The sequence below is a fragment of the Besnoitia besnoiti genome, chromosome IV, assembly GCF_002563875.1.
Source record: "Besnoitia besnoiti strain Bb-Ger1 chromosome IV, whole genome shotgun sequence".
NCBI classification, from domain to species: Eukaryota; Apicomplexa; class Conoidasida; order Eucoccidiorida; family Sarcocystidae; genus Besnoitia; species Besnoitia besnoiti.
The window spans coordinates 2,448,212-2,466,891 of NC_042359.1; the positions used below are offsets into that span (position 1 = coordinate 2,448,212).

The window sequence follows — 18,680 nt, forward strand, 5'->3', positions numbered from 1 at the left end:
GAAGTAATCCTAGATGAACAGCCTCCCAGCCGAGAGAACGCCGACTTCAGCCGCAGCTGAAGGAACTTGTGGCGCCTGCAGCATGCACGCCCCACAACTCCTCACTCCTTCCCGCACATACGCAACCGCAGTCGCAGACTGTACACATGCATATATTTGTATATATATTTGAGCATGTGTATATGTGCAGTGTGCGCGATTCCGGAGAAGAGAGGAGCCCGCTGTCCAGCACAGAAGTCGCCCAGCTCCCTGCTGAACTTGGAACGGAGGCGAGACGGAGACTACGAGCAGCTGCAGATTTCCACCCTTGCGCACGGAAAGGACTTTAGCAGACGCGAGCTTGAACACAACTGTACAAACGTCTGCGCAGACAGTTCTAGAAGTCACAGACTCGGCTGTGCGCCAGCTATTTGAGCATCCGTCCTCGAGTATTGAAAAGAGAAGCGCGCGCGTCGACGCGCATCCACATCTACATATGCAAATATATATATATATATATATATATATATATATATATATATATATATATATATATGTCTAGATATGAATCGAGAGAGGGCGAGAGAGGGAAGTCCGCCCCCGAGCAGGAGTCCTCGGCGTCTCCCAAAAAGGCGTGCGGGCCCCTGCGGGCCATCCTGTCTGTGGGCGGCGGGAGGGGTCCGTCGCAGACGCAAGACTGCATCCCTTTACCCCCTTACAAGTTTGCCGGCTCCGCCCTCCTCCTCGGTAGTGGCGAAGTAGCGCGCCAACACGCGCAGGATGTGCCGCGTGAGGAGCTGAATCGGAGCGAATATCGGCAGGCGGTGGAAGAGGCGATAGGGCCGCAGAAGGGACTCGTCCTCCCGGGAGACCCACCGAATCGGCAGCGCATGCAGCGACGTGACGATGCAGACGGGGAAGAGCATGGAGAGCACGCCGTAGTCCACAAAGGACGAACAGACAAGTTGCACAAGGCAAACGGGCAGGCCGAAACCAGCGAAGTAAAGCCAATGCTCTTCGAAATACTTGAGCCGCGACCGCATCTCGCCCACAAACAAAATGCGCGTCTCCGGATGGCACGCCGCGTCCTCCTTCCACGCCCCTCTCCTGCCCTCGTCCTCGCCGCGAGTCCATCGTGGTCCCCGAGACAACTTCAAACCACCTCCTCCGCTCCTCAGGGAACGCGGCGACCGCTCGCCGCCCGAATCTGTCGCCGGGAGAGACGCGTCCGAAGCAGCCGTCCGTGCACAAAAAGGTAAAGCAGGGAGAGAGTCAGAAGCGACACTGCCACGCACGTTGCGCCGCAGATGGCTGCTGCGGTCCGCGGATGCGGAATCAACGAAAAGACAATCCTGGGCGAACGCGCCTCCCCACGAAATCGCCCGGGAGTGGCTCACGCGTCTGGAGCGAGAGGCATAGGAGACAGCGGCATGCAGCTGGTCTCCTGTCGTCTTTGCTCTCCTTTCGGTCTCCCCTCGGTTGCTGGACACGAGGGTCACAAGACGCTGGATTCGCATCTTCATCGCAGGTGACAGGCTCCTCTTAGCCCCGTGCTTTCTCGGTTCCACAGACTTGCGCTGGCGCGCGATCCAGGCACTCACACGCCTCGCAAAGACCTCCTCGCCTTCGCTGCGCTCGCTGTCGCACCCAGGGAACGAGGCGACACCCGCGTCGAGAGACGAACCCAACAGTCGCGCAGGAAGCACCTGCCGCGGTCCACTGTCTTCTCCGCGGGTCTCCGTCGCCCGCCACAGACCCTGCGCCGCGGAACAGGGCCGAGAGGACGCCCGGGTTGAAGGCAGCCGCTGGGCGAACGGAGAAAACGAGAAACAAGACGAAAGGTGGATGGAATCACTCGCGTCGACTGGAGCGCCAATGAGGCGCTTGCCTCCGTTACAGGCGGCAGCTGCGTCTCTCTCGTCCCGCGAAGCAGGAATAGACGCGCAACGCAGCCGAGCGAGGTCGTGCCGGGCGTCACTCGATGCACCACGTCGTCGCCTCAGTGCCGTGCCGTATGCACCCGACTGGAGACATTCTGTGTCTTCGCTGCCGCTAAAGAGGCCACCACCTCGCCAACGTGGAGCTTCTTCGGTCTGGTTCTGGATCAGCAGAAAGCTCTCAGCCCCGCCGCGGCGTGCCCTGCAAGCGGCTGAAGACGACGCACGTGGCGACGCATTCGCAGAAGGGGAAGAGACAGGACAGGGCGCGAAGGACGTGTAGGGGAGATAGTCGTGCCAGTCGAAGCAGTAGAAGGCGAAGAGCCACGAGAGATTGATCAGAGACAGCGGGGGTCCGATGAACGGAATCAAGGGAAGAAAGACCGAAGCCGCAATCCACCAGACGTAGTGGAGAAGCAGACGAAGGATGAACTCACACGGCGAGGTGCCACCAGCCGCAGGGCCTCCGACGGTCGGAGGTGCAGGCGCGGACGGAGAGAAAAAGGACGAGGAGTAAAAGGAAGACGGCGAGACGGGAGGCAGTCGCGGAGACGTCATGCTGGCAGCGGGCGAGAGCCAGATGCACGGCAGGGACATGAAAGCAGAAACTCTTGAGAAGATGTCGTCGTGCCGCTCTGCGCGGGCCTCCACCTGCGTCACCTCGGGCTTCTCTCTGCTGGAAAACGAGGAAGGAGAAGGATCCCCCGCCCCGTCGTCAAAGCGTGAAGCCGCGAGCACGCCTCGCCGCGGCTCGAGTTCTTCTTCCCCGCCGTTTCGCAACTCCTGTCTCCCAGGAGCCCCCCCGGAAGGCCCCTCTGAAAATGAATCCGGAGCCCGGTGTATGAGGGCATACTCAGGGTGCCCCTTTCCTGCTGCTTCTGGCGCCTCCTCAGCTGTTCCCTTCTTCTGCTTCACTCCTGCATCCCACGTCCATAAGCTTCGTAGAAATCCAACGGCGCGCCGAGGCAGAGTCTCTCCCTCTTGCGGTCCATACAAGCCCGACGAAGCCGCAGGCGCAGGTGACGCTCCGCAGTTTCCTTTTGGTGCTTCCTGCAGAAGCCCCGAGGAAAAGACGCGACAGGTCGCGACGGGCAATTCCTGCTCCCTTCTGGAAGACTCCGGAGACAAAGACACCGTTCGCCCACACGAAATCGGCGGGCTCGAAACCGCAAGCGAGGAACAGGAGCTCGTTTTGTCGCGGTAGACGCGCGACAGAGCCGGTCCATGTCCCGCTCCCTCACTTTTCTCCGCAGAGTCAAGACCCCTTTTCTCCCCCCTCGCAGAAGCTCCCCCTGGCTCTTCGCCGTGCATGGCATCCAGCGTTGCCGCAGCCAGAGCCGCATCCGCCACCACGCGGGCGCCGCAAGGAGGTCGGGACAGGAAAGCGGCTTTCTCAGCCGATCGCTTCTTTCTCGCTTTGCGCAGCCGCGCTTCGTCCTGAAGCAGCAGCGCTGCGGCCGTGTCTGCTATGTCTCGGTACCACAGAGAATTGAATAGGCTGTTGCAGCAGTAGAGTGGATACAAGATGAGGTACCTGAAGAGGCTCCACAGCGTGCACTCGACAAGTGGAACCAGCCAGGCGACAGTCGCCGCCCCAGGGCGGCCAGCGGCCTCTGGGAAGGTCGACGCGCTCGGGGGGAACCCAACAACAGAAGCCGCAGCGTCGAGACTGGAGCCTGCAGAGAAAGGCGCCCCGCCGTCTAGCGGGCTGCCCAGCGACGAAGCGAACGAAAAGAAAGCGAAACCGACGGGAGACAGAGACCCAGAAGGGAACCGAGGCGAAGGAGCCGGGTGCGAGCCGAGGAGAGGAACTGCGGAGCCCAGAAGAGGCGACCCCGGAGAAGACGCAGCTCCTGTCTCCGCCGGCGCCGCGTTGTACGAAGAGAGAAGCGAGAAGAGACTCGCGAGGAAGCAGATGACAAAGGAGCAAAGTGCAGCGATCACAGGCATCAAGATGTGTGTGAAAAACTGGATCAACCCGAGGAAGAGGCCTCCGTTGAGCAGAAGACATGACACTGACTTCTGGCAAATCACGGGACTCCGGAAGCAATAGAGCAGGAAGCGATGCACTGACAAACAGTCCAGCACTCCATGGACGTACACTGCGAGCGAGGCGCGGAAGATGGAGACGCACAGCCACACGAGCTCCAGGAAAGATGACACAGATGCTCGGAGCGACGCACACAGCGACGGGTCGTTCGAGGCGGATGACACATGCGTCGGCCCCGGGGGGGCAGCCCTGCATGTTTCGTCTGTTTTCCAAGATGCTGACGGGAAGCGCGGACAAGACAGGCGCGGGCTCGAAGGCGAAGAGACCTCTGAACGCTGCGAGGCAGCATACCACACACGGGGTTGGCTCAGGCGTGTAGCGGAGAGAGGCTCTGCACTGCGTGAGTCCTCGACTGCCGCAGAGGTGTCTCCACACGGCTCTGCGGTCGTGTGGGACGGACCCCAGAGGAACATCGACCCGTGGTGGTGTGCGAGGCCGGCAGAGTGCCCTCGACTAGCCGACAGGGGGTGGCCTTTGCGTGTCTCGTGCCCTTCCGCTCCTGGCGTGCGCGGCAAGCAGCCCGTGGCGGCGCCGCTCTGTCCACGTCTGCAGCCTGGCGGCAGACGCATGGAGGGCATAGACGACGGCAGGGAAGAAATACGAACGAGATCTCTCTCCCCCGTGGCGTCGTGTAAACCCCGTCGCGTGCCGAAGTCTCGTGGATCCCCGCTGCGTCCATGAGAAGAGAAAAAGGGCTGTCCGTCGTCTGACCGGCGCAGAGCGGAGTCGCGCGACTCGGTGTACGCCGCAGCCGCTCGAGAGAGGAACGAGTCGCCAGCAGCGCTGAGCACCTCTTGGCTGTGTGCTGGTGCCATCGGCCTGCAGACCTGTGCACAAAAGTTGGCGCATCCATCCCGCGATGCCCATAGCGACGGAGTCCCCCTCCACCACTCCCGGTGACGAGAACATACGAGGCGACGGCCGTCGGGTGCGTCCTCGCTGAGGCTCGGGGGGTTGCCAACTCTGGCAGCGGGGGTTCTGCTCGCGCCACGGGGTGGATGACTAGCTGAAAGTGGGTCAGACGGGGCGTAAGAGAAGGAGTCTGGAGGTGGAGAGGACCCCCCGAAACCTCTCAAGTGCCCGTCCATCGAGGCTGGTTCCCCGCGCAGTACTGGGCGAAAGATGGCTGCATACGCGGGCGACGCTCATGGTCGCAAAAAAAGACGAGCTCTAGGCAGAACGCGAGGACCGCAAAGAGATTTACTACCTCGCAAGGAATCGCAGAAAAGAGAAAAAAAAACGCCTCGTGCAGGTGGCCGCGACGCACGGCGCGAAGCGCCCGAACTGTACAGGAATACCAGGCAAAAGCTGAAAAGAGAAAACCGTAAACGCCGCGCGCCTGTCGCAATAGCAGAGCAGGGCCAACTTGCCTGAAAGAGAGTGAGCAAACGACTGTCAATGTCAAGAACGAAAGAAACTGCTGCGTCCTCTAGCACGAAATGAATTGAAAGCCGAGTGTTCGAATCGGACGGCGGCGTACCCGTCTCGCGACGAGCGCCAAAGCCGCCGCCTCACCCCAAAACATGACTCAGAAGCAGTGAAGCAAGACACCGAAAACAGAAAAACGCGCAAATAACGGGTAAAAACTAAGACAACGAATGTATCATTTCGGCTCGCCGTCCCAAGAACACGAGACAGCCTAGATTCTCGCTGCAAGACGAGGAGCCTGGTGGCAAGAGAGAGGCACACCGATCCTGTCTGAAGTCCTTCCCGGTCGCGCTCGAGACCAGCCGCACGCCAGGCCTCGAGACATGAAGGTAAACTGAAACTAAGGCCCCTGCCTGAAAAGGAATGCCCGCTGCGAACACGAAAAAAGTTCCTGTGCATGCAGCGGCGCTCGCTGAGTCTCGCCACGCTCGATGACTCCCTGTCACCAAAAACTGGAACGCTAACGGGGCTATTTGTCTCAGTTCGCCTATGCGATTTGTGCGAATGCTTCCACAAGAGAGGGCGAGTAAGGATATTGACAACGCCCCCTCGAAGCGCACAGTTCTCTAGGGAGAAGCCAAGACCTGTTTGGAGGGTTGCCGCTAGGCTGCTGGTCTGCCAGCAGCAGCCCGCGGCTTGTTCAGCGTACCACTGGAGACGGCGGTGCGACGCCGGGGGGGGGGGGAGCATCGCAGGGGGGAACTTGCCGGCTGATTGGATGGCGCTAATAACCTCGCGAGGAAAGAGATGCTATAGGACAAAGGCATTTCAGATGGTACGCTTGTCGGCGTCTTGACGGCAGCCGCTCTGATTCGAGCCGTGCGATGCTCTCGCACTGCCAGGCTCTACGCCGACTCGGTGAATGACGCAGGGTGGCTCTGGGAACAACTGGAAGCCGGAAGAAGACATTCTCCTCCTCCCCGCTCCTCTCTCTGAATCCGCGGCTGTGCCACTGGCTTTGTTCGACGTATCTGTTTCCTGGCATGCGGCGAGAGCGGCGGGGGGGCAAGATGAGCTGTCCCTTCCTGCGTCTTAGTGGCAAGCAGGATTGCACACATATACCGGCAAGTAGGCTGTCACTGTCGACTGAAGATGGGCTCTGCCTGGCCTCGTCGGATGCGTGTTTTCTCTGAGTTTCCGGGCCTGCCCAGAAGGAGTCAGTTCATGCAAGGGGGTCATCAGGCTGTCGTGGTCAGTTGCAATCAGAGAAGAGGTCGCTGTGCTCCTCTTGCTTGGTGGAGAGGAGAGTCTGTCGAACACAGAGGGTTAGCACACGCGTGGGTGTGGCGCCTCACGACCTTGCTGGGTGGACTGTCGCGCCTTGCAGGTAGGAGAGCCTGTCCACTATAGCTGGTGCTTGAAGGAGTCCTTCCGCGTGGTCGATAGGGAAGACGAAAGGCCAAAAGATAAGGAAATGTGCACATGCATGAGTGCAGTTTGTGCACGTGGCACACTCTGCATAAGCCTTAATAAAAGGTCATCCAGCTGTTCTTTACCGTGCATGTTATGTTGAGAAGTAGCCGCGCCACCAAACCTATGCGCCTCGAAGCGCGAGCGCCATATCAAAGTAGCCTTTCCCCCAAGGTGCATTCACCATAAACAGGCTTGGCACTTCTATCCCGAGTTCGAGGGGAGACATACGCACGTTATTACCACACAGTAACCTCGGTGGGCGCTGGGGGTGCTCCAGACTAAGCTGGTGGCTCCACTCCGTCGAAAGTCAGACTGCAGCCTTTTCTGTGAGGGGAGAGAAGCGGACCTGATTGCCACCTTCCATTTATGCCAGTAGACGAGGGTGCGTCAGTTTTTTTGTGTCCAGACGATCCGCGACTTTAGGCTTGACGCCGATGTGGAGCCCGCTGTACTCGAGCAGCCATTGGAGCCTCGCTCGTTCCCTCTTCCTCCTCAGTGTCGGCTGAAGGCGAGTTATGGACATGCAGTGACGCAGCTCCTGCTTGAGCCTATTTCCTAGGGCGGGGCGTTCCCGCGGGATGGGCGTGCATCTTGGAAGGACTGTGCGACAACTACAACTACGCGCAAATGTTTGTCAACAGCTCGCCTTGCACCCCACGGCGGCCAGAGCCAGTTGCTCTGCACGCAAGCCCCCCTTCCCAAGTTTTTTCCGTTGAAGGCAAAGTCCGTTCAAACACTACAAGATGTTGGCAGTCCGCTCTCTCTTCCTTTCCTTCCCTCGCAGAGAATTAGATGGGGTTGAAGGAGTCCAACGAAGGGGCGCCCATCTCCCCGGGGGCTCGGAGATGGACGAAGTAGAGGCAGCGGAGGAGTGAGGGGGGGGGGAGGGGGGACGGCAGGGCGGCGCGATGCTCCCACGATGAGCTGGCGGCATATCGTCGATTCTACGAAGTGTCGCTAGCTGTTTGCTAGCTGGGCATGAAAACGAATTTTCTTCTGCAAAATCATGAGTATGGTTTCCCGACCTCGCTTGTTTCAGTCGTATATGCGAGCGGCGGCGCTCTCTGCATATTCTTCCCCCTCTTCCGAGAAACACGCGTCACGATGGCTTCCCAACGGGAAGTAAGCCGCGCGAGGAGATTCGTCGCGCTGTTGTTTGCTGTCGTCTTCTTCGCAAAGCCAGATGCTGCGCCTTCGGTAGCTGATGCCGCAGACTTCACCAGGAAAGGCTCTTTCTCATACGAAGGGGACCTACTGCAGCAGACCGTGACAGATTCGTATAGTATCCAGATGAATGCGGGTGACGTGCTCTCGGTCTGGTGCAAAAATGCCAAGGGCACCTCTCCACCCAAGTTCCCCCCAGAAGTGTGCATGGCGGTTGGAGTGAATTGCAGACCTGATTGCACTGTCAGTTTGGCTTCGTTGTTGGCCCGGAATCCTAAAGCGATCTCAGGGGAGAGTGTTTCTGGCGATGCGCCTCTCAAGATCACGATTCCGGACCAGGTGAACTTGCCGACAGTATTCAGCTTCGCTTGCGTTTCCCCGAACAACGGATCGCCGACAGTCCAGTTTAACGTCACCGTCAGCCCGGGAAAAAAAGGTGCCAAAATGTGGGCGGGGACTGACCCATCCGCGTACAGTGGGGCGACTAGCCTCTCTCTCGTCGGCTCCTTCTTCGTTTTAGCGGTCACGGCTCTTCGCCCGATCGCGTGGCTCTAATCGAAGAAACGCTTAGTCTGTCTCAAAATGGTGCCTTCTTCCGCGCCCGGTGTCCCCGGATGCAACCCTTTTCTAGTCCGGAATGGCGGCTGTGGACTTAGCGGCGAAGGAGGGTGACGAGACTTCTCAAGGTCTGGCAACGGGCAACTTGAGTACAGGCAGTCTCTCCCTCCAGGGCTCGCGCATCATAGTCAGAAGGGGAATGCAGACCACCGAGGAAGTCCCCATATGATGCTACGTCCAAGCGAGATTTCATCGAGCAGGTGCTCTACCCTGGCAGTCGACGCGTTATGAGAGTCCTCTCGGTTTCGGGCTCCTCTCCATGTTTCCTAATAGTTCGTACGCTCTCCTAGTTGTCATTTGACTCGTACCGTCTGTCTACGAGTCACAAACGTGAAGCCCCTCAGTTTCCTAATGAACCGTTTTTAAGGCGTACGCGGTTGTTCGTCGCGCTCCCTGAGAAGGATTTTTAGTTCGAGAGCAAGGCTTCAGGGAAGCTTCTTCACTTTTCAGGGTCGCGGTCGTCGTGGTTGGACCAAGAATGTCAGGAATTTTTGTCAAGCGGACACGAGGCTGTTGTGGGCAAATTCAGCAGCCCTCGAGGCGCCCCGAAGATCTCCACTCGACGACTGTTTTCTCTTAGCCGTTTGCTACACGCCCATGTGTCGCCGTGTCCCGAGTGACATCACGTAGATCCCCGTTGCCTGGGTTCCCGCGTTCTTTCCTTAGCTCGTTTGTTTACTAGTCAATTCCTGCACGCCAAGAGAACTCTACGGCTTGCGATAATCTCAACACGGTCGACTTGTTGTCGCTCCAGCATGTAAATGCAGCTGGAGCTCGGAGTCGCGAGACCCGAGGCGCGTCCCTGTGCTCACGCGGTGTGTGCTCGCCCGTTGATGCGCGGCGTCGGGTTCGCCTGCAGGCGCAACGCCGCTCCCTGGTCGGGAGCTTCCACAGTCTGGCGGCTGCGTACGAAAATGAACGTCCGGCGCCGCTGGGGGAAGCGGCTTGCAGTCGAGCCGCTCGGAATCTACGCAGGGGCTTTTTGTGCGCAGGTGCCTCGCCCTCGCCGCTCTTCTAAATAGGTGGGGGGGCGGCAGGTGATGGTGTCTACGGTGTGTCAGGAGTGCCGTCCTGGAGGCCAACAATGTTGTGCCAGGCTGCATGCGCGTGAAGTCCGCTCGTTTCTCCGCCGTGTGCACGACTCCCTGCTGCGCATACTCACTTCCGAAACTGAATTTGTGATACCCACGCCCGAACTGAAACGCAGGCACACACAGGGCCTTACCCACTGCTGGTGGAGTGACCCGTGGCGGATTGCGGCAGTGAAGCCAGGGACGCGTTAGTATTGTAGGGTTCCGCAGTTACGACAAACTTTCACAGTTTCTACAGCCGAATAGCTAGCTACTTCGGGTTAAGCGATGCTCCCGCAGGTAGGAAAACCAGTTTTGCTTCCACGCAGATCGACGCCCTCCGGACGCCGGCATGCAGCGTATCAGCACGCAGATAAGACATCCACCGCGCACGCGTCGCCCTCGCGGGGACCTCTCACAGATAAAGAGTAGACACAGTGGAAAGACGTCCACTGTCTGCGGCTACGTGGCCTGCTTCCTCTTTTTGGGGTTCTTGCGCTGCTGCTGTCCGTCCTTCTGGCGAGCCGCGGGAGTCGAGGTGGCGCTCGAGGAAGACTTCCGTTCAGCCGGAACTCCAGCTTTCTTCTCAGTCTCCTTTCGCTTGCCGGCCTGACTAATATGTGCTTGTGCCAGGGCCTTCTCTCCCCCGTCATCCGTCTGCATCGAAACGCGCGCAGACGAAGCAGATCGTTGTCGTTTCGCCTGCGTCGAGCCCTCCGAAGACGCCGTGCGCTTCGCTTTGCTCTCCTCCGCAGCCCCCCGGTGGAGGCGATTCTCACTGACTGCGCCGTCGTCCGTCCCCGAGATAACGGGCGCACACGCGGCGAGCGAAGAGAAAAAACTGTCGAGGGACGGGCTCGAGAGCTTCTCCAGTCGCCAGTTCACCTGCCTGCGCAACAGACACGCAGCACGCAAAATAGACAACCGCTCTCAGCGAGAGCCGCTCGCGATCACGTCAGCTCGCATGCAGAGTCGCAGCACATTCACCAGCCCGCCCCCCCCCTCTTCCCCCCCTCACTGCATGCTTAGCGTCAGACCAAAAGAGTCCACGAATGGTACTAGACACTGGAGATCGCCACAGCGCTACTCCATCCAGCGGTGAGGCGGTTGGGCAGTTCGCTGGTTGAGCCTCTCCTTGTCGCAGCGTGTGCATGCGTGGAGGCCTCGAGCAGCCCTCAGTTCCGTACCTTTTGAGCAGAGAGACACTGAAGGCGAGGGAGACCGCCTGCTGCAGGCGGGCACCCGCGACAGCCAAGTCTGTGTATCCATTCACGCTTGCAAAGTGCTCCAGCACATCCGAGAATACCGAGCGAGTCAGCGGGGCGCCGGAGACGACTGAGGCCACAGAGACGGAGAGAAGCTGCGGAAGGTGCAGGACGCGAAAGCACGCCTCGCACACGCGCTGCAGCGAAGACGAGAGGGACGCACACACGTAGACCGCAGCAGATGGACAGAAGCAAAAGACTGCGCACTGCCTCAGTCACAGGCGGCGAGCCACGGCTCGTCGGTTCGGCACAGCTGAACGTTGAAGTGGCGATGACGCCGGGGAGCAAATGCTGCAGCGAAGCGCAGTCGCAATGAAAGTCAGAGGCAGGAAACGAATACCCTGCGACCCCCTCTGCGCACAGGTCAACGCAAACCCTGCGGCTCCGCTTAGGCTTCAGGCACGAGCTGGGCAGACGTTATCTGCTTTCTGCAGCGCAGCTTCGATTTTGCGTTTGCATACAAACAGGCAAGAAGAACTCTCCAACCGCTGAGTCTCCGCACACGCTCTGTCAGATGGTGGACCCCCGCTTCGCCCATTCCGCTACTCCTCCCCCTCCCCTGCCCCCCCCCCCCCCCTTGTGCGGCTCTCTTCATGTGTTAGTGTTTTTCCTTCTCACCTTCGGAGGAGTCAAGCTGACAATTCTGCGGACAGGATTGAGAAGCGGAACAACGCACAGTGCGGCGTGTTTTGCTCCACTGCTGCCTCTCCTCTGCGGTGTGCTGGGGTTCGCTTTCTTGCGTTTCCCTCCGGGTGCCGATGCGGCCGCCTCCTGCTCCCCCACAGAGTCCTCGTCGCCGCAGCCGTGCCGTCCGCAGATGTCGCACCGCTGCGCACCTTGCAGTGCCGCTTCGGCCTTCGCGGCGAGTCGGCGGAGAAAGGAGTCAAACGTCGCGTCCGTGGCCTCGCCGCTCTCCCCCCTCGCGCTCAAAGCTTCAAAGAGCGCGTGGGCGAGCGAGCTGGAGACGCGCTCCTGCCGTTTCACTTGAGACACCGCAGCGTGCTTTTCGAGAGCCAACACGTCCTCAAACGAGCCAACAGCAGCAGCGGGAAGGGCGGAAGGAGCGGGAGAGAGTCCGAATTGGGGGGCGCGGCTGCATGCGGACGGCGGCCAGCACAGCAGCAGAGGCTGCGGTGACAGTCGGGGCGCCGCTGCTCTCAAAAGCTCCAACTGTTCGTGCACATTCGCCGCCGACTCCGCACCTGCGTCAGGAGACGCTGCGCAGGTTTCCCCACTGGCGGCGCGAGCCCTGGGCGCCGCCATCTTTCCGCGTGCTCAACAAACTGCACCTCTGCAGACTTTCAGGTAGCCAGGCCGTCTCCTCCCGAACTGGAGAGCTAGAGCGTCCTCAAAAGAACGCGGAACGGCGGCTGCAGCGAGAGAATCGCCAGACTCAGCGAATTCCGCCGTGTCCAGAGACAAGAAGAAAAGTGCGCAGAGGTGCTGCTGGACGAGGCACTCCAGAACCCTGGCTCAAGGTCGTATCGGACGTTCTTTCAGTAAACGGCAGGAAGGAAAAGGAGAGGGAAGGCATGCAGAGAACGAGGTTTTTCAGCCTGAACAACCACGTAGTGCAATTCGTTCTATGCTGCGCCGGTAGAGGGGATCAGGCAGTGCACGCTGAGGAAAAATGCGTGGAGGCTAAAGCATTTTAGCAACAAACGATATACGGAGGAAGGGCGGTGTACCATGAACTCGAAGGGTGGACTCCCCGCTAAAAGTTTTTCTGAAATCAAGTCGTATACTCGCAGCGGGGGCTCGCTCGCCTTCCTGCTGTGCGATGGATGAGGCAGGTGTTGGCGGACACAAGGGAGCAAAAGGTGCAAATTCGGATCGGCGGGGCAGTTCAAAAGTGAGCAGCAAGCCGTCGAGTGCAAATCCGTAGACAAGAATAGCCTCAAGAGGTTTCAAGACACTAAACGAAGGCAGACTTCAACTGCGGGAAGTCAGCAGCAACTGTATAGAAGCCGAGGTGGTCGTTTCGGATTCGCGAAATAACCCAGTCACGCATCAACCGCGCCACGTCGAGAATTTTGTTCAGGTACACAACAAATGGCAGACTACTACTAGACCGCAAAGATGCTGTCGACTGCGAAACATTCCGAATTGTCGCTAGAGGGAATACTGAGCAACGTCAGGGGGGGGCTTGGACCCGCTAGACAATTCTAGCAGAGACTGCCGAGTCCTCATCCGCCCCAGTAAAGCGTTGAAAATGAGCAATACCGAGATAAGCTATCTCAAAGTGGGAATCAGTTTTTTGAATTGATTCCCGCTTCCGGTTAAACTCCGTGCATGGCTGCTGGGACCGATCGCTGCGCAAAATCGCGTCGACGATTGACGGCGTTCTCGCGCCTCTTGGGCGAGGACGCCCATGCTCTTTGTCACAAGTGGAAAAATAGATCTCACGCCGTCTTTATCTGCAAAAGAAGGAGAGGCTTCAGAAGGCAAAGCTCCATCGTTCCATTTTGCCGCAGGGCTGGGTCATGCCACCGACCTGTGCTTTTCCATGGGGTGTAGTAGTCGTCCGTTATTGGCCTCCACACAACATGGCGAGATCAGGGGGCTGCGTTGTCGCGCTGAAGGCGGTTTTGCTACTCGAGTGATTCGTCTCATGACGAGTAAGAAGAAAAATTTCTCCCATAACACCTGACTAACCGTAGCATCCATCGCTCCTTCAAGACACATTGAGCGCAGCAGGGGTCCATCTGCAAAGTATCACTATGCAGCTTCCTCACCTTGGCTCCAGGAAATGTAGCCGGAATGGCATACCCTAGTGGCCGCTTGAGGGGTCCGGCTTCACACATCTCTCTGCGGGGTTACCCTACCAGGCTCGGCGTTACTCTCCGAAACCAGCTCTATGCGGATGAACCACGAATATTAACTCATATCAAGATGCATTTTTCGATCGCAGGTTCGGTCATGTCTTCTCAGACTTTGCATATGACATGGCGTGCTTCTGCCACTTGAGATCATGTATATATTGGTGCAAGAATTGCCAGATTCTCCGTACAAAGCAGGCATTAAGGACCTAAAGGTCACAGCTAGGCCTAGCGCCATCAAGATTTTAGTCTGTACGGAATACGCGGGTCGGATTTTTGTTGACATATGTTTAGTTTAAAGTCGCTGAAGGGGAGGAGAACGGGCGCTATCACGTGGGTAGCATCAAGGACGCTCGAGGGAACTGCAGTCATCAACAGGGAAAACAGATGCTTCTTCCGTGCCGATACTAGCTGTCTTTTACCAAACAGCGAAGAATCGCCCTGGGATGGACGAGAGCAGACGTGGAAACATTACGCGGCCTTCAAAAAGGAAGAAAAATAATACCAGTTAACCCATTGGGCTTTTAAGAGGTGTGGTGTGGTGTGCGTTAACCTCGTAAAGGGTTCGCGTACAACAGAGAACAACAGCCGTCCCATCTCGGTTTTTTACGTGAGGGGATGGACAAGCACAGCTCGCAGTTTCTTGTGTGCATGCTCGCTTACAGATGGCAAGCTGACCGTCAGCTCAGGGATTCAAAACGTGCAGGGCGAACCAACGTAAGGAACATCTCTGTCCCCACCGGACGCGAGCCCAGTGCTGCCATTGCCGCAGCTCGCCCGGCATGTATCACTGGCAGAAGTGGTACTTCAACGCTAGCCAGCCTCACACAAGCGCTTTTACGTGCCTCTGAGACTACACATGACAGTGGCGTCTGCTTCTGAAGTTGCTACCTATCTTGACAAGTAAGCGATTCCTACCGCAGCCCTCTCCACCTCCGGTGCATCGAGGATCAGACTAGCGGCATCGAGCACGCTGAATGCCGCAGACGTCGAAGCCAACTTCAGCAGCCAGGCGCCCTGCGCTTCTTCCTACCAGACACTGATATTCCTTTGTTGCGCAAGTGTACTATGTACGTCCGTGGTTACGTTTTTGCAGAACTGTAAAGTGAACTGGTACTACGCGCCGCATGCGAGAGCGCTCGCGAGGGGTGGACTCCGAACAGCACTGTGTCTGTTCGGTACTCCGGTCGGTTGGTCGTGCATTCAGCGAACTCTTGAAAGAGACGGAGTTCTGCATGGAAAGCATTTCGGTCCACACGACGGTGCAAGCGACGACAAAACTTTTGTCGTAGCGGGGCAGACAGGACGCACTGAAGCAAAACGAAGAAACAACACCCGAAGCTCACCGCAAACCTTGGCCGCAGCACGCGAAGGCGCTGCAGCCCAAATGTCCCGCCGCATCGACCGGAGCAGATTCACGGGAGCAGGAGCGTGTCCACCTTTGACGGACAAAAAAACCCGGGTGCCGCGGTGTAGTTTTACAGCTGCTGCCTACATTATGGAGAGACACTACATTTGGTTCACTCGCCCTAAAACAGCGCAAAACGGCCAGAACTTTGCTGCTGGATCCAAAGATTAAGCTGATTCGTTTTTCTCCTCCTTCTCCTTCTTCAGCATCTTCTTCAATTTTCTCCTGGCGAAACCCAGGCCCCTAACGACATTGTCAACCGTAGGATCCCTCACTGCTGCCAGTAAAACAGCTGCGACGTCTCCCATCGTGGCAACATTCGATTTGAACGCGAAAGTAGCCATAGTGGGGCTGTGTGACGGATAGGAAGTAAGGTAGACCGTCATCTTTCTGTCCCTGTCCACACCGTCAAGGTTCTCCCACTCCTCACGAAGGGCGCGAGTCTCGTCGTTCAGCGTAAAAAATGTAGCAAGAGCCTTCATCTTCTCCTTGGGTCCTTTCGCTTTAGCAACGTCGTTCCAAGTCTTTCCGAAGAAGTCTTTTGTGAGGCTGGGGATGCGTTCCTTCAATGAATTGTATGTTCCAAGGATGTCGTAGCCATTCTTCACAGCGTTCGCGCCTTCCTCCCACCATCTCCCAAGCGCGTTGTCGAGTGGTCCCCACGTCTCAATCTGGGCCTTGAGCTTCTCAATGGAATACGCGGCGAGGATTTCGAGAGGACTGCCCCCGTACTTAGCCGTTGATTGGATTTGGACGTACAAGGGACCGACATCGCCTTCGGTTTTCCATGTTCCGTCAGCCTGCAGTTTCTCGGCTATGACGTGGTACCGTTCGAAGCAGAAGAACAGTCTCAAAATGTCGTCGGCAGTACCCTGAACCAGCCAGTCCTTCGCACCGACCTTCACCGGCTGCATGTGACCCTCGAGAAAAGAAAGTGGCGCCTGACCTCTCAAGATTGCAGCGCCCGAGGTCACGTCAAAAGCAGGGTAGCCGAACGTCGGGATTGGTGCATCCCCCGCAGCCGCGCTTGGGATTTGATTTTTCTTCTTCTTTTCCGCACATTGATCAACGAGACCCAACTTCATGAATAAAGATTTCATCACATCTTTCACTGCTTCCCACAATTTCTTCTTCCCAACCTCCGCCATAGAGGTTTCCACTGTGTCGCTGCCATTGTGCAGAGAAATATCGCGAACCAAAGAATTCTGGCTTACTGCCGCCACCTCCTCGAAGGCGAGTAAAGCGAAAAGACTTACGACAACAAAGGTTGACTTCATTTTGGGGTGTGAGAAGGGAGGAGTCCACCTGAAACAGCACACCATAGCAGGAACATTCTCATGAAACAGAAGCCCCACTCGACAGCCCTGGGAATGCGGAAGGACGCGGAGGGGCTGTAGCTAACAGGGGCTAGATTTAGAAAAAACGCGGCCCCACCTTTCGACGGGCTACAACAGATTCCGTTTTCCGGTATGAGGAAAGAGGCAGTGCGCCCCCCCTCCCCCCCCATATTAGTATTCCTTCAGATGGAGAAGTTTACGTAAGCGCTGGTACAGTACAGGCTCTGACGATTGTGATCCGTGTCTAATCGGTTGTTTCGGACCACACCCCCCCCTCTCCGTTGGTGCTCCAGTGCGACTTACTTTTCGCTTCAAGATAGAGACAATCGGGTGAGGAAACGTGTTCCCTGAACGGGGGTGGACGTTCAAGGATAACAGGCCTGGAGATTGAACGAATTATTCAGAAAAACTTTTCTGGCGTAGAGATTTGGCACGCCAGCGCAGCGGTAGATCATCCTGTGCGTCCAGTTGCCACGGGACGAGCAGGAAACAATCGAGGGAACACAGCTACCTCGTTTGCACCTGCGTCCAACCCGAGCATGGCAGTGCAAGTCCAAAATCGATACGCGGGTGCACCCCGTCTCCCTCGCCCCCGGCGGCTTCGCCCACCGCCTGTGAGTCGGCATCGTCCCACCCGTGCCTTGTCTCAGAATCGGGGGGGGACCAAAACCAAGCTTCTGCACTGTGGCCCTAGGGGGGCGGGCAGGAGGAGGCGTGTGGGATCAGCCAAGCAGTGTACGCGAGTTTTCTACCGCTCCCGGAATCAACAGGGGAGGTCATTTTCTGGCGACGTTAGAGCCTTTTGCGGCCGTTCGCAGCTAGGATATCAACCGCAGACCAGACGAGGGGCGTCTCGGGGATTTTCCTCCCCGCTTCTGTGGTAAAAAGATGCCAAGTACCTCTAAGACACGGCAAATACGGTGGACCGTTTGGTCCTTAAACATAAAAAAAGCAAAGTTACTTGCGAGAACCTCAAACTAATGTCTACGCCCGCAAGACCATACTTAGCAGCGGATCGATTCATGTAGGGTTCTTTGCTCTCAGCCCGAGGCCCCCGGTCCCCCCGTCGTCCGCCAACCATCTGTCCCCCCGGCGTCGGTGGCGGGTTCTGAAACCTCTACGATGCAACGTGGAAGCAGGCGCGGGCGGGCCTGCCACAAGCGGGTAAATGCGAATTTAAGCGTCTTTCAGGTGACTGCTAAGCGAATTAGTGAAGAATTTAGGCATCTTTCGAGTAGCTGCTAAGTGAACTAGAGGCCCGCGCACCACAGCAGATGTTCCCCGTCTTCGGCTAGGCAGCGGGGTCGACCCCCACGGTTGCGGAGACTGCTGCTTTTTGCAGTGGTGCCGTGCTGCCTCTGGAAACTCGACGCAACTCATTCTCGGCGCTGGACAACGTTGTTTCAGAAGGCCTATTTTTCCCACACTGATAAAGAGCTGCACGTAGTGAGCGTGCGCGGTGTCAGCATTATCTGACGCAGGGCGGAACAGGCAGCACCACTGGGTCTAGTCTGGAACAGTTTGAGCTGTTTTCCGTATCAGGCAGACAAGGTTGGGCTAACTCGCCTAAACTACCAGAAGTGGGCCTCCTGCGCACAGTGCTATAACGGGGGCAGTAAAGCTGGCACCTGGGTTTCGAGCAGGGCGCCTTGTCGCAGGGGTTGTCGTCTTCCTGTCTCTGAATGGCACGCTTGACTGCTGTTTGATGCTGTTGGTGCCTGTGGTGCATCCAGTTTGTGGGAGGTTTTTTCCAATATTGATCATTATTGGTGCCTTTCTTCCTTACCTACGTGGAAAGCTGCGGGCGGGTTTGGCCTCCGTGATAGGCTGGCGACCCCGTAAGCCGCTCGGGTTGGTGCTGCATGCAGCGGCGGCTAGCTGTGACGCCCAGCTCCGCCCAGCGCGTTGCGGCTAGGTAGGAAAAAGAGCACGAAAGAGCGTAGTTTTCTAGATTGCACTGAACATACTGCAATGGACACATTCCACCGCTGCGCTTTCTTCCAGTTGCTATGTTCGTTGCGACGGTCAGCATTCTTCAGCACACCAACCGGAGTCGTGCAGCCTTTTCTCTCGTATGCTTCCCCACCACTACCGCCATACATCCCGGGCATGCCAGGGCCCTCCCTGTTTTCTCTGCGCGGGCCCCCAGTCCGTTCTTGGTGCCATGCCGCGTCTACAAGGCACATAAAATT

General features: G+C 57.7%; 4 protein-coding genes across 4 annotated transcripts; 1 reads left to right on the forward strand and 3 right to left on the reverse strand.

Annotated features, from left to right (window-relative positions):
• Window positions 1-9: 9 nt before the first annotated feature.
• On the reverse strand, window positions 10-5,054 carry BESB_054680 (uncharacterized protein; the record flags this gene model as incomplete). The annotated part of the gene is made up of 2 exons (XM_029363903.1): window positions 10-75; window positions 699-5,054. The coding sequence occupies 2 exons, from the start codon at window positions 5,052-5,054 to the stop codon at window positions 10-12; spliced, it is 4,422 nt and encodes a 1,473-aa protein (XP_029219826.1).
• Window positions 5,055-7,911: 2,857 nt separating this feature from the next.
• Window positions 7,912-8,526, forward strand: BESB_054690 (uncharacterized protein; the record flags this gene model as incomplete). Its single annotated transcript, XM_029363904.1, has 1 exon — window positions 7,912-8,526. The coding sequence occupies one exon, from the start codon at window positions 7,912-7,914 to the stop codon at window positions 8,524-8,526; it is 615 nt and encodes a 204-aa protein (XP_029219827.1).
• Window positions 8,527-10,121: 1,595 nt separating this feature from the next.
• Window positions 10,122-12,187, reverse strand: BESB_054700 (uncharacterized protein; the record flags this gene model as incomplete). The annotated part of the gene is made up of 3 exons (XM_029363905.1): window positions 10,122-10,548; window positions 10,847-11,061; window positions 11,543-12,187. 3 exons carry the CDS (start codon window positions 12,185-12,187, stop codon window positions 10,122-10,124), a joined length of 1,287 nt encoding a protein of 428 aa, XP_029219828.1.
• Window positions 12,188-15,318: 3,131 nt separating this feature from the next.
• BESB_054710 (uncharacterized protein) lies at window positions 15,319-16,428 on the reverse strand (the record flags this gene model as incomplete). The annotated part of the gene is made up of 1 exon (XM_029363906.1): window positions 15,319-16,428. The coding sequence occupies one exon, from the start codon at window positions 16,426-16,428 to the stop codon at window positions 15,319-15,321; it is 1,110 nt and encodes a 369-aa protein (XP_029219829.1).
• Window positions 16,429-18,680: the final 2,252 nt, after the last annotated feature.